At 34.1% G+C, this 14,479-nt stretch overlaps 1 protein-coding gene across 10 annotated transcripts in view; it reads right to left on the bottom strand.

Moving 5' to 3' along the window:
* LOC106075206 (splicing regulator ARVCF-like) overlaps positions 1-14,479 on the bottom strand; it is a 60,461-nt gene that overhangs the window by 9,630 nt on the left and 36,352 nt on the right. For 7 of the 10 annotated variants that reach the window (XM_056042997.1, XM_056042996.1, XM_056043000.1 and 4 more), the window contains 4 exons: positions 11,848-11,892; positions 10,319-10,496; positions 8,982-9,331; positions 4,837-5,585 (listed from right to left, as the gene is read on the bottom strand). In XM_056042997.1, the coding sequence (XP_055898972.1) occupies positions 4,837-5,585; positions 8,982-9,331; positions 10,319-10,496; positions 11,848-11,892 (1,322 nt within the window). The remainder of the gene's footprint in view (positions 1-4,836; positions 5,586-8,981; positions 9,332-10,318; positions 10,497-11,847; positions 11,893-14,479) is intronic. The other 3 variants (XM_056043001.1, XM_056043005.1, XM_056043006.1) reach the window with 3 other exon arrangements.

Raw genomic sequence — 14,479 nt, 5'->3', positions numbered from 1 at the left:
TGGAATGACTCTGAAATGAAGATAAAATATCGCGCTGAGGAAGATCAAAAAATGCCAAAAGAACAAGGCCAAGCGGTGTGCTAGATGAAGCAGAGGGGACAGCAAAGAGCTGGGAAGCTATTTAAAAAAAAAAAAAAAAAACTAGCAAGATACCGTAGACAAAAAAACATAAAATAGGCTTAAGTGAACTGTACTTAAGCCTATTTTGGGCTAATTGTTTGTCTTTTGTATGTTTTGTAGCTGACGAAGGCCTCGTTGTCCAAACGTCCTTTGTTTTACTTGGTCCCACAGGGTACATAGATGCATGTTTAATGTATTTTCTATACAATCGTTCATCCCGGCAGCAGTATATAGGCCTATTTGTTTTAGTTAGAGACCGTGGAGAATGGCGTTTTTTTGTTCCATGAGGAACGCAAGGGAAAGATGATGATGAAGGACGCTATAGTAAAAGGTCACCATTGCCAACTAAATAAAAAAAAAAACATAAGGCGCGAAAAGTTATGTTTCATCAAATTGGTCAAGTTTTAGCTTATCGACGTGACTATTAAAAGCAAGACTAGGTTTTGAAGCGTAACTATATAGAATACCCTAGGCAGCTTTAGAGAGAGAGGTCCGCTTTAGTTTCTGGACTAGATAATTAGCTTATTGACATTCGACGGTTCCCTTCATGATTACGTATCAAACTTTTGGTTCGGCATCGTTCAACAGAGTCGAGCGCATGTGTTAGTTGTTTCCTTTAGTGTGACCTACGTTTATACTTGGCACAAGTCTCACAAGACAAAGCGCGGAGACGCCTAACCAATTCCTACCTTCAAAAGCTGAAGGTTGTCTATAATTTATCATTCTATTTTTTTTTTCTTCTGGAAATACTGCATTCATTTCCTCATTAATCTTCGGACTCGAAGACAAGCCTTATTATTAATTTTTTTACAGTCTTAGCGCATGATTTGTACAAATGCCCCTTCTTCCCTAGTGCTATTAGAGCATGGAATGGGTTGCCTAAGCCAGCCAGGAAAACCAGTGCCTTGGCAGAATTTAAGTCGTTGGTCAACATGCATGACGCGTAGGAAGCAACGTCTGTATTATTTTAAGATAAGAAAAGATTTGACATGTGGACTGGCATTTCTGCATAGGACAATGTTCAGTTAAGTCTTTTTGAATTGTATGTCTTCAACCATGACTCAAGTCAGAACTGAATACAAAGAAACATTGAAGTCAAGTTATTCGGTTATTCCCGCTGAAGTGGGGTTCAAAATACAAAAGACGTAAGCCAATTTAATTTTAAGATGAGAACAAAAAGTATATTTCCTCCAAAGATATCAACTGCCAAATTTCAAAGAAAATTGTTAGTTGTTGTTTTTTTGAAATACTAGTCCAGACAGCAATTAAGAGTCTGCAAGATAATAAGAGGAATTGTAATTACTTTTTGCTACGGAAAAAGAGCTTTTGATTTGACAGTGCAAAAAAAAAAAAACAACCTTCCACAATAGCTGGCTATTTATAGTTTTCTGCCATGGGTGCGGAATAATTGGCAAACCTAAGAACTCTTTGGTGTATCTGTTGGACAAACATCAAGGGGATTGTTGCTAACTTATGGAGTAGACATTGTGCACAGTTTAGCCCAGCCAGAATCACATTTGTTGAAGCTCTTGTGTTTGTAACGTATATTTAGTTGGTCGTTTTAGAGTTCAGTTTAGCGTCCTCAACATGTTGAGTTCATAGTGGAATTAGTTGTGAAACTGTGTCCGTAGCAGACGTTTAGGACTATCTGATATGGGTATCACAACCTATGTCAGATATTTGTTAATGTGGATGCAAGTGCTATTGATCAACAGAATATCTGCTTCATGTCTAGCGTTTTTTTTTTCTACAGTAAGTTGGTAAGATATAACATCACATTTACATAAAGCAAACAAAAATGTATATATGTTTATCTCTTCCCAATCAAAAGTTATGGTCAAAGTAAAACTATCAGTGAATCAAAAGCATGTTTTTGATGGAACTTAAGTAAAACTAAAAGTGCAGAAATATGATAATCAAAGCAAACAAAATTTTTTTCAATAAATCGAAACAAAACAACAACAAAAAAAAAATCAAGCATAATAACTATTATCAAAAATGCTAATAGGCCAGGAAAGTTCCAACAAGTAAGTTTATATTAATGTAACATGTTAGGTTAGCACAAAATAAAATTAGAGGCTGGTAAATATGCCACTAGCTGCAGTAGTTAGTCAAATATGGTTGCAATTTTCACAGCATAAACCATTTGAGAGAGATTCATTCATAGGCAGCAAGTAGTGACTGTGCATAAAATGTTTTATGACACCAACCATGTCAAAGCTCATCTGCATATTTTTAAAGAGTAAACAAACAATTGCTCAACTATCAAAACTGTGAGCAGATAGAAAGCAATGGCTTGAAATTGTGAAGTTTTTGTGCTGAAAGCTGTGTTCAAATATCTTCACGCTGTCAACTCGTACATTCACTGAAACATTGACCAAGTGTACTTGATGTACACAGACATAACAAGGGAAATATGGAGTTTTGAAAAGGTCATTTTTTTTTGTTCAAAGATGTTAGGTAAAGTAGATATCCTCTTTTCGCTGCTGAGCAGTAAGATCTTTTCTAGTCTGTGCCAAAAAAAAATCGCATGTTCTCAGCTGTTTCGCTCTGCCATATAAGTATAGATTTTTTATTTGGTTATTGTATTTAGGTCACCGATCACTACATTCTAGACAGTTTAACAGATAAAAACATCAAATAACCACATCAGTATTGAAAGAGATGATTGACTAGCAAATGCTAGCAGCACTTTTGTCCACCTTCAAATGAATGTCTACTTGTCAGGAGGGTTCTGACAAGTCTACTAGATAGTTTGGAGACCTGGCTGTTCTATAAGTACCTAAACATACTTTTAGCATCAATTCTGTTCCTACTTGATGGTGATGCAGACTAGAGATGAACTAATGTTCTTTAAGTGCAGAAACAGTCTATGAAGCAATGATTACAAGACTTGAATGAGTGAATTCCTAAACATGAACAAGTAGGGCCTACTGTTGTATTTCCCCTTACCAATAATATATTCAATATTATAGAATCCAAAATAGGTACTAGTTTTACTAGGACAACATCAAATGTACCCAGATTCAATTCTATTATAATTTTTCCCTTCAATTTTGGTAAGCTAAAAATTCCTGAGATGTTTTTAGTAGTGCAAGAACAAGAATCATATTGCTTTGTGAGACCACAAGAACAATTTTACCTAGGGTGCTTGTTATTATTGATAAATGGCAATGAGGACATTATTAAGAGGCAATTTATATTGTTCAATGTCTATATTGAGTGGGGGCACTTATGAGATGGGCAACTTCTACCAAAGGCAGCCTTTTTTTTTACAGACCAGCTCAGATGGCAGATTACTCTAAGTTGCATCTTGCACTTTATTACTCTAAGTTGTATCTTGCAGAAACTGTCTTCTGAAAGAGATGGAGAACTAAGAGACACACCACTGAGACAAAAAGTTACCTCGGAAGAAAGGATGAGTTGGCTAAAAGATAACATCACAATCAAGAGACAGATATGTTAGACAGGACCAGTCTTAGGCCACTGCAACCTATGCCGCTGCAGTGGGCCGCTCACTTCCATAGACCCTGCGCGTAATCTAGGTGTAAATTATTAAATTACATCATTTTAATCTTATTATTAAAGGGTTCCTGGAATTCTACTGAAATTGCAAAATATATGCCAATCCGATTCACGATTTAAAAAAAATGGCAATGTCAGCTTTCATTTAATAAAAATGTAATAATAATGCAAATTTTAACCAAAACAATAAGTTCAAATACTTAATTTACTCACTGGCTAGTTGATAGTAAATCTAAAAAGCAGATCTAAATGTTTATCGGCTTTTTGTTGGAAAACTAATATCTACTGTAGTTAGCTCATAAAGTTAATTTGACAGTGATTTCGTACTTGGTAAAGTACGGATAAAATGCAAAGACAAATCTATTTTCTAAAACAAAATCTTAATGTTCACTTATTATCCTTATCCCTACCCAGACTGGGCACCGTGCAATCCATTTCGCATAGGGCCCCACAATCTGTAGGACCGCCCTGGTGTTAGATGTAGCTTAAGTATGTAGGTCAGAGTTGGTATTAATAACCACATCAACAACATGGATTAATCATATTTTTTAAATGTTTACATTTTTTAAATGCACATTAATAGAACAAATAAATTACATTTCGAGTTTTACTTGTTTCAGATTAAATAGTTTGTAATTCTATTTCAAGATTTTACCATAACAGACGTCAGGTTGAAATAAAAGTGAATGTTTGGTTTTGAATTGATGCAAATCTAAGATGTTGCAATTTGAGTATTTTCAATGTCACTGGCTGTGTTAACTATTTTAATTTAATATTAGGGTAAAAACATAAAAGAGTTAATGCAACCATGAGGCATTTTCTAAAAAAACCTATCATCTTTTTCTTCTTTCATCTTGCCTGCATTGGTTTAAAAAAAAACCCTGCTTAGCTAATCTTAGCAGTAAACAAATTTTTATATTATCCTCCTGTAAATATATATATATATTTGATTAAAACAGTGAGATATGCACTTAGCTATAAAAACATAGCTGCAACAGCTTAATATAAAGTGATGTGAAAAAACTTGTTAGTGTACCATTGATTTATCTGCAAAGAGTAGAAAAAGATCACTAGCTACATATGAAGCCTCAACAAATGAGTAAAGAGAGAAACATAAACACTTACACAGGTTGTGATGCTCATTCGTCATGCCAAGAAACCTAGATTTAATTATTAAAAATATGCTATTACCGTAAAAATGTGTACAGTAAATGTCACTACCTCCAGTCGGGGATTGACCTCTATAGTACAGGTCTTCCTGTCTGTGCATCTCTCGGCTGTTTTGCTCATGGAAAGGGTCATCTGCGAAGGGATCTTGCCGAACTTGAGGTAACCCCTCAAACCGCCTCTGCTGCTGGTCTTCCACGTATCTATCCTGCATGTTAGGGTTATCATGGAAAGAGTTATTGTGGTGGTAGGCAGGGCCTCCAGGTTGATCAAAGCTGCGGCGCTCCCCTGGGACATCAGAGTATCTGTCATGATCAAGGTAGGGGTCATGCTGCTGATGCTGAGATGAGGGGTCGTATTGACCCTGGTATGAGTCATGGCGTGGGTCATGAAAAGAACTGTTGGGATGCTGTGGATGGAAAGAGTCACTGTAGGGATCCTCGTGGGGACCTTTAGATCTGTTGTGAATTTCCCGATAATCCTCGGGTCTTGGTGGTTCAAGATCTTCATGATAACCATGTTCGTCCTGATCACTATAAATTGTCTGACCACCAGCATGCTGCTCAACATAGTGTTGGTTTATATAATCGTCAGGTTTTCTCCCATAAGTGTCTTCAGGGTAGTGCACACCACCATTGTATCGAAGCGAAGTGTCTGGATATTGATGGAGGTCAGAGTTATCACCATAATGGTCAACATAGTTGCCACTCAAATGAGGTTCAGAACCTGGAGGACCCTGGAAACTTCCTCGGCTGCCAGCATAAGAACCATCTCTGAAAATGAAAAAAAAAAATTTTTTATGAAGAAAATTTGCATTGAACAGTAAATAAAAATTAAGCGAGATAGAATTTAAAGGTATAAATATTTCTAATATTCTAATTGGAATTAGTATTATCATGCATTGAAAAGGTTCTGTTAAAAATTGGTGGTGATCAAAATGATACAATTGTTCTGTTCACATTAATATCTTAAATTTAAAGCAAATGTTAAATCTGTTGTTTTTTTTAAGAAACCAATACTGTTTAATTGTTTCTTGATTATAATACAAGGTATCACGCACAAAAGACCGCATCACAAACTAAGAAATTAGAGACAGGATTAGTTCAGCCATCTTACCCACGATGATCTGATAACTACTGTAAAAAGAAAATAACTAAAACTCTATGGTCATATCGCAAGGTCCTCAGGGTTCGCAAAAACCTTCCTTCAGGGAACAGTAGCAGGAAAATAAAGAAGAGGCAGACAGAGAAAGCGATGGAAAGACAACATAAAAGAGTGGATGGGTCTGCCATTGAAAAAGATTCTATCAAAGGCAAAAGACAGAGGAATGAGAAAAACAGATCTTGTGTGGTGCCCCTATAGTCCAACAGACTAAGGGATAAGTGACTGAACTTTGCAAGAATATTCTTTGCATCTTTACAGAGATTGTAGAAAATGTCACAAACCCCACCCTAAAAAAATCAACACAGGTCTGTCTTGTGTATTTCAAGGTAGTTGATCTAGGTAAAGAATATCTTTATCTACTTTTTAAAAAACAACAACCTATATCTTAATTCCTTAGATCTTGGCAGAGGCGTCTCCTCGTAAGACCATAACATGCCATTTTTATAACATTAGATATGTGAAACTCAGTAAGAAATACTCAATGTTAGATAGTCTTTGTTTTAGATTTTAGAATTCACCGGGCAGAGTGGGCTATTTGGCTAGTTTATAAAATTACCCTTGAGAAGCATATATTTTCCTATACAGCAAATAATGAACATTTCTTTGTTAAGACATACCAACATTTTTACCAGTTAAACATTTTTAAAAAGTAATTATAAAAAATAAAGTTGGGGATAGTCATTCATTTTTCAGATGAAGAACTGAACATTTAAAAAAAAAAAAGGTTGTACTCTTATTATCTAGCACTGTGTTAGTAATGTTACTAAGAAAAGATTAGCAAAGCAAAAATGTACAAAAAAAATACATTTTAAAAATTCTTTTCTAGCTAATAATTAAAATAAAATTATGACTGAGAAAACCTTAAACCTAATTCTGTGTTACCAAATTCCCCGTAAATCTATATCTATATAGATATATATATATATTGGCATTTATGTAAGTACCAGTGTATTAATGTTTGTTGTTTATTTGGTGATATAGCAGAAGGAATGATGGGATACAGTTTTTTATTATCAGAGTTAAAAATCATTCATAGCAGGTGAGATGAAAACATGCATAAGTACTTGACCACATCTCGAAAAAAAAAAAAAAAAAAAAAAAAAAAAAAAAATTTGAGTCTATAAATTTAAAATTTACTTTGTAAACCCAGGCTCAGAAACAAAAAGGAGTAAGTTCAATAATTTTTAAAAACAAAAAAAAAGTATAAATATTGATTATTAAAAGATTTTTAACCAATAGCACAAAAAAAAATATTGTTCACATCATGGTCTTACATCATACATTTGATTAAAACACAAACAATCTTTTGCTGGCCAATAAAAAAATTTCAACTATTTTAATTAGAAACCTTTCAAAATAATACTGTTATTTTGTGTTAGTAAAGGCCAGAAAGTGTGCTTTGTCTCCTCACTTATCATAATTACCTTCCTGCACACAAAAAAAATCAATATTTTATCTTGAATATGTATAAATATATAATATAAAGGTATAAAAAATATATGTAATCAAAATGAAACTAGCTGGTTAGTAGTTGAAATCAAGTCAAGAAGGTTTTCAATTCTATGACCCACACAATTTTTTTTTTCTTTGTTAATTTGGAAGGACAGAAAAAAAAGGAAACCAGTTAAAAATGTAAGATTTCCTTCTTTAATATCAATGACAAAAATAGCAAATGGCTTTTCAAAACTTAAAGCGAGAAAGAAATTTCTTCGGCATGAAAGAGGAACAGCCAATGAGAATGTTGTGTTGCAGGCAGGGGTGGTAATATTATTCAACACTATTAGGTTTATATCAAATTTAATTTTGAGCATTCTTTACATTATCAAAAGTTAAATGGTCCAGCATGGATTTAAATAAACTCACGAATTTCCTGTTAAAACTGGGGGTGACACCAGACAACATTAAGGGGAGTCACCATTGATTTTTGTATGAATTCAAGTTTTATAGAGTGCCCTAACATTTTTATAGTGAATTACACAATTTGCTTGATTTGTTCAATTTTTTATGTACCATTTGAACATTATAATATTATCACGCTTAGATCAAACATAATGCAGAGTTAATTTCATTTACTTTCTTGAATCAAATAACAGAAAAAAACATTATCCAGAGCCAGTATTGGATGGCTGCCTGGTCGTGCGGTTTGCACGCTGGACTGTCGTTCAGATTTATCGATGGTCCAGGGTTCAAACCCTGCCCGCTCCCATCCCCCATCGTCCTGCGGGAGGTTTGGACGAGGAAGTAATTATATTCAACTCTGAAGGAACACCCGAAACATGTAAAACATTTTACAAACATTTTTATTGATTATGTTAGATCTAGTCAAACTGGAGATTGGAATGCAACTAAATCTGACATATTTTAATATTTTTGCTTTGTGTAGACCTATTTTTGACAACAAACATGATGATAATACCTTGGTCTATTTTTCTCTATTATAAAAAGAAGAATTCTATATTAGTTTTTCCTGTGAATTTAGTAAAAAAAAAAAAGGAATTTTGTAAATTACTGATATGGAATTATATCCTTTCTCTTAGGGATGGCCTGGGGGACAACTGCCTAGTGGCTAAAGGGTTAATATTGTTTATTTTGTCTGAATCTTGGTTTTTATTGCACTGCACACTTCTTTGGCTCATAAATTCTTGTAGCCTTTAAGGAAGAAATACCTTGGATTTTTGTCCTCCAACAGCAAAAGAATCTCAATGTGGAAGAACTGACCACTGTAGGCAGTTCCATTTAGTATTTTATCTTATAAATTACAGAGCTTACAAAGAGGAAAATAAATAGACCAAATGTCCTTAGTTTTTCCAAGTTCAAGGTAAATAACAAACTAGGAAATAATTTTAAAAAACTACTTTTAAATAGTTTAAATAGAGGGATAGTTAGTAAAAAGTGAGCCAGGGGTTCAACTTTTAAGGATAAAGATAAATTAGGCGCTTTTAAAAAAACTAAATATATTTGCTATGAGAACCTTCTTGACCGATTCCTACAAGGCAACTATCTACCTTTGCCCATAGGCGGCATGCATATCATCATCTGTGTAATGTGGAGGGGCTTGTGAATAGTCACTAGAGCGGGGATCAGCACCATTGAAATTTTCATTGTCCTCGGGAATGTAAGAGTCCTCTCTGTCCTCGTAATAATCTTGGTAGGGGGGAAGATTGTGGTACGGTGACTCCCGCTCATAGTGGCCCTGCCCCTCCCCATCACCGCCATCTACACTGGAAGGGGCGTAATCAACCGGTGTTAAAGACCTAGCTGGTTGTGGCGACGCCCTCATCTGTGGGTCTGACCTGTATACGTTATTGCTGCTACCATAAGGTGCTCCATTTGGAATATCCGAGTAGTTTTTCACCTGGATCAAAGCAAAAGCAAAAAAGTTTTAATGCAATAGTTATTTGTTAGCATTATATTATGAAAAAAAATGCCTATAAAATTGAATTAGAAAAAAATCTTTTGGGTTTGTTGAGGAAGAAATGTAAGAGTTTAACTCTTTCTCTCCGTAATTATTTTCCACGTTCCCACGGAATTATTCATTATACTCATATATATTCCACTACCCTGTCATGATTAAACTTTAATAAGCTTTTTTGCTTGTTATCAGAAAATGTTATATTTGGTATACAATTAAAGGAAAATGCACACCCTTTTAAAATAATTTAAATTGATGTTTATAAAACGAAAATAAAAGTTTATTTTGGATAGCAAAACTTCAAAGTTAAAACGTATTGACTGTGAACAAGTCTCCTTTAAAACTAGATTTCGACTAGATCTATGCAATATTTTATGATCCAAATTAAATAAAAAGTCTTTTTTTTATGATAGTAATATATTCTCACAAAACTAATCAAATAACATATATAAAACATTTATATTAATTGTCTTGAGGTCACTACCCCGTGTCACACCACCCTATAAAAATTTAAAATATTGAAAAATAGAGACTAAAAACATCTTTTTTTTTTGTAAAAACACTATCAAAGTGAAAAAAAAACAAAACATTTTTGTAAGGAAAGATAACAAAATAATTGACTTTTAAGCATAGATGATAATATCGTTGATTAGGCTGCGTAATGGTATAAAATCAACTATGATATCGTCGGTTAGGAGAGAACGAGTTAATGACTTTCAAAATATTTATAAAAAAAAAAGTATGATAAAAAAATACAATCAATTCTTTATGTTAAAATATATACTATACAAAACATTCATATTTTATTTGTCATTAAAAAACAATTGGACAAAATATAGGAATGAAATGCAAAATATGCATGTTATATAATTTGCTCTTGTAACTTGATTCTCAAGAAGATATCCTGACCAAAAATCCTGTTCAACTCACCCCTCTGTTTCTATCACTGTGTATTGAGTGCTCACTGTGTCTGTCAAAGGATGTGTTGCCCCTCATGTTGCCATCGTAGCCTCCCCCACCTCCACTGCCCCCACTGTAATACGGGTGGGGTGGTGCAAACCTGTGACCATACGGGTCATCATGGATGTCTTCCATGTCTTTCTTATCTCTGGAAGAAAAAAACAACAACATAAAAACAGGATGGAATTGTAAACAAATGACCAGTGCTTGTCTAGCTGGTCAGTACTAATTCACACAATGGAGAGCGTGGTGGCTTTCGAATCTTGAGATTTTGAAGACACCCACCCAACTCTAATGGGTACCTGACACATGTTAGGGAAGTAAAAGTGGTTGGTCACTTTGCTGGCCATGACACCCTTATTAACTACTGGTTATATAAAAAGAGGAACTATACATTATCTGCCCCCATGGAATGCATGGGGGGGGGGGGGGGAACTTTACTTACTTTGATCACACAATACACTGGAGTAGCAAACTAAAATAAAACATTTTTAAAACCAGATTTTCCAGTCTGTCAGTTTTATTATTATACCAGGAAAAAAATGTCTGTTGTAAAGCTGTCTTCTTATTTTTAAACTAATGAATTTGATTGATTCTTTTTTTTTTTTTTTTTTGGTGGGGGAAAGGGGGGAGGAGGGGAAAAACTAAATTAAAACCAAAATGAGAAAATAAAAAAAAAATCAACTATGGCTTATTTGTATATACAGAATAAAAAAAAAAAAGAAGGTTGTAAAAGCCTTGTAAATGTATGATGAAATTTTGTGTATAGATATAATCCAACTTATCCAACTGAAATATTTAAATAATGTATCGTCATATTGTACTTTCTGTGAAATAAATATTATTTTTTTACATATGTAATTTTAAAAAGCTCTTTTTAAAGCCTCAATATAAGCCTGTCTGGGAATTCCATGGTTTCAGGTCTCTCACAAATGTGCATTTTAACATTTTATTGACACTGAGATGTCATTAACTTGAAATAACTTGTTCATTAAAATTTTAAGTTGCCCAAGACATGCAAACACACACACCAGCAAGTTACCAGCAAAAGACAATGATATTAACCCATGAATATATTGTGTATTTCAACTGTTGACAACATTGACATGATGTGTCTAAACTATAAGCCTTGAGAACCATAAAACTAGTGCCTCTCAACGGAATAAAACACCATCATCTTTCTCATCAATTAGATGGCTACTAAAAGCAAGGTACAATGAGACTGACATTATAGAACTGCGTCTTGCAAATTTCTAAATAACTAAGACTATGTTTTTAAAAAAAATTTGTAAACATTGTAAAGTTTCTAGAACAATAGCCTTTTAAAATATTTACTTTAACATTTTTAGAAACATTTTTAGAAACATCTAGTTTTTTTTTTGTTATCAACCATTTTAAACATTAGCTGTTAAATCTAAAAGTACTGCAAATACAGACATTCAAATGTTTATAATTATTTTAAACAATTTTCTGCAATTTTATAACTGATTAGAATTTACCTGATAAAATCAGAAATAGAAGTCCCTCGATTGTCAAACTCTCGTCTGAAAAAAAAAAAAAAAGTAAAAAATAAAATTCAGAAATCAATAATAAAATTGTAAATTTTCCCAAGCTTCTTAAGTAAGTAAGTAAATACATTTTAACAAACAAAATTACTTAAACACATTGGAAGATTAAGTCTTGAGAATCCAAGAATAAAGAAAAAAGTTTAGAAAAGAAAATAGAAAAAAAAAAAAAAAAAAAGGAAAGTATAATTTTGGTCATGCCAAAAGAACAACAATTTCTTTGAATGATTGTGTTCAAGAGGAATAATGTAGAGGGATTAGTGTTAGGCATAAGAAAATCTTAGAAAAAAAAATTAGATAAAAAAAAAAAAGGTGATGATGGGTCCAAAACAAAACCTAACAAGAGCTAAAGACAAATTTGCGCTAATATGAAGAACGAATAGAAAGAACTTTTAACTATTTCTTTATAGCAACATCAACATAAAATATCAAAACAACTAATAGAAATATAACCTTTTTTTTATGAACTGATTTTTTTTCAGTCAATTGATTTCTGTGTACATAAATATAAGATAATTGATTGGAACTAGAAAATAAACTGCATAGAGAGAGACAACAATATCTGTTATTCTTACTCACTAAGGTCAGACAGACATTTTAGACTGTAGAATTGCAACTTCCAAAATACATTGATGGAAGAAAGTATAAAGAGGTGGGGGGAGGGGGGGAAGGGGGTAAAGAAAAAGGCTACCCTATAGTTACTAATACCTTATCTATACTAGTCAAAATAATTAATCCGTAATCAGTTAAAATCCTGAAATAACAGAAATTGCACTTTCCATTTTAGAGTTGAAGCGTACATAACAAAAATTCTACTCTCTCGCTCCCGTTTTTTTTTAAAAACCTGGTCGTGCAGTATGTGCGTTGGACTGTCGTTTGGACTTCTCGATGGTCCAGGGTTCATACCCAGCCATTTTCTGTCGTCTTGAGGGAGGTTTGAACTAGGAAGTAAATTATCAATTCTGAAGAAGATCCGAAATGTGAAACAAACAAACAAATCTACTCATTGAAATAAAGAAATGTGCCCCAATGAAATCAATGGCAAGAATCTAATTCCAGGCTGGCTTATTGTACTATATACTAAGTTTAATTCTATTCAGATTACCAGCACACTATGTCACAGAAAAACTGTTTTAAGTGAACAAGCAAGGAAAAGCACAGGACATCTTGGTGCACTGCATTGGTACATTACAATCAAATCAAGATACACATTGGTACATTACAACCAAATCAAGACACACATTGGTACATTACAATCAAATCAAGACACACAGTGATAACTTATGCTCACTATTTTATCTATCATCAGTGCTGATCAAAGAGAAGTACACACCATGACTTTCATGGGAGATTTATTAGCTTTAAAAGTTACACCCAGACTCCACAATCTTACTCCTAGCCTCAACTTTTTCTTTTTTTACCTGTCTAAAGATAGACACAAGCATGAGCTAAAAAAACTATCCAGGTCAAATCAGGTATTCTACTGACATGGACAAGTCTAGATGGCAGAATAGGACAGGGGGGATCATGTTCTGTGGTAGGGGAGGTTGGATCTGGTGTTCATGAGCTGTCAGTCCAATGGAGGCCAATAGCAAGTGTTTCATTTCATCAAGTAAGTATCTGTTACTAATCTCAAGTTGCACTGATACACAAGTCTATGTAGTAACACAATCCTAAAACCACAGCAAAAATACCATCAGAACTTAAATCTACTGGGATGTCCTACCAAAAACAAAAAAAAAAAAATAGGTATATTAATTACTACTATATATATAGGTGTAGATGCGCATTGACAAGACAGCCGCAGCATATGGCAAGCAAATAAATGCCGAAAAAAAAACAACAATTTATGACCAATAGCCAACAAGATTTTAAAAGGGGCATCAGCATTGGAGCTGAAAAGCTGACTAGTGTTAGCAGCTTCAAATATCTTGGAGCTATTGTCTCAGATGAGGGAACGAAACCTGAACTACTGGCCCGCATTGCACAGTCCACACCAGCCCTCTCAAAACTTCAAATAATATGGAAAGACAAAGGCTTAGCCCTCAGCACCAAAATCAGACTAATGCGCTCCCTGGTCATGGCCACATTTTTATATGTTGTGAGTCTTGTACGCTGACTGCAGAGCTAGAGAGAAGGATCCTAGCAATGGAATTAAGATGCTACAGAAGGGTCCTAGCTATCCCATTCAAAGACAGCATCACAAACCAAGAGATTAGAGACAGGGTTACTGCAGCGATCGGACCCCATGATGACCTGCTAACTATCATAAAAAAAAGCGTGCTTAAAATGTATGGCCATATTACAAGATCTTCCTTCAGGGAACAGTACCAGGAAAAAGACGAAGAGGCAGACAGAGAAAGCGATGGGAGGACAACATAAAAGAATGGACGGGAATGCCATTGAAAGAGGTTCTAACTAAGGCAAAAGACAGAGAGGAATGGAGAAAGATGGTCAACGAGTCTTGCATGGTGTCCCAACTGTCCAATACACTAAGGGATAGGCAAAGGTAAAGGCTTTAAGCTAATATAATATACCAAAAGCCATTACTAGAAGTGAATGCAGC

This window comes from Biomphalaria glabrata, chromosome 10, assembly GCF_947242115.1.
Source record: "Biomphalaria glabrata chromosome 10, xgBioGlab47.1, whole genome shotgun sequence".
Classification (NCBI taxonomy): Eukaryota; Metazoa; Mollusca; class Gastropoda; family Planorbidae; genus Biomphalaria; species Biomphalaria glabrata.
This window is presented reverse-complemented; position numbering and strand designations above follow the sequence as displayed.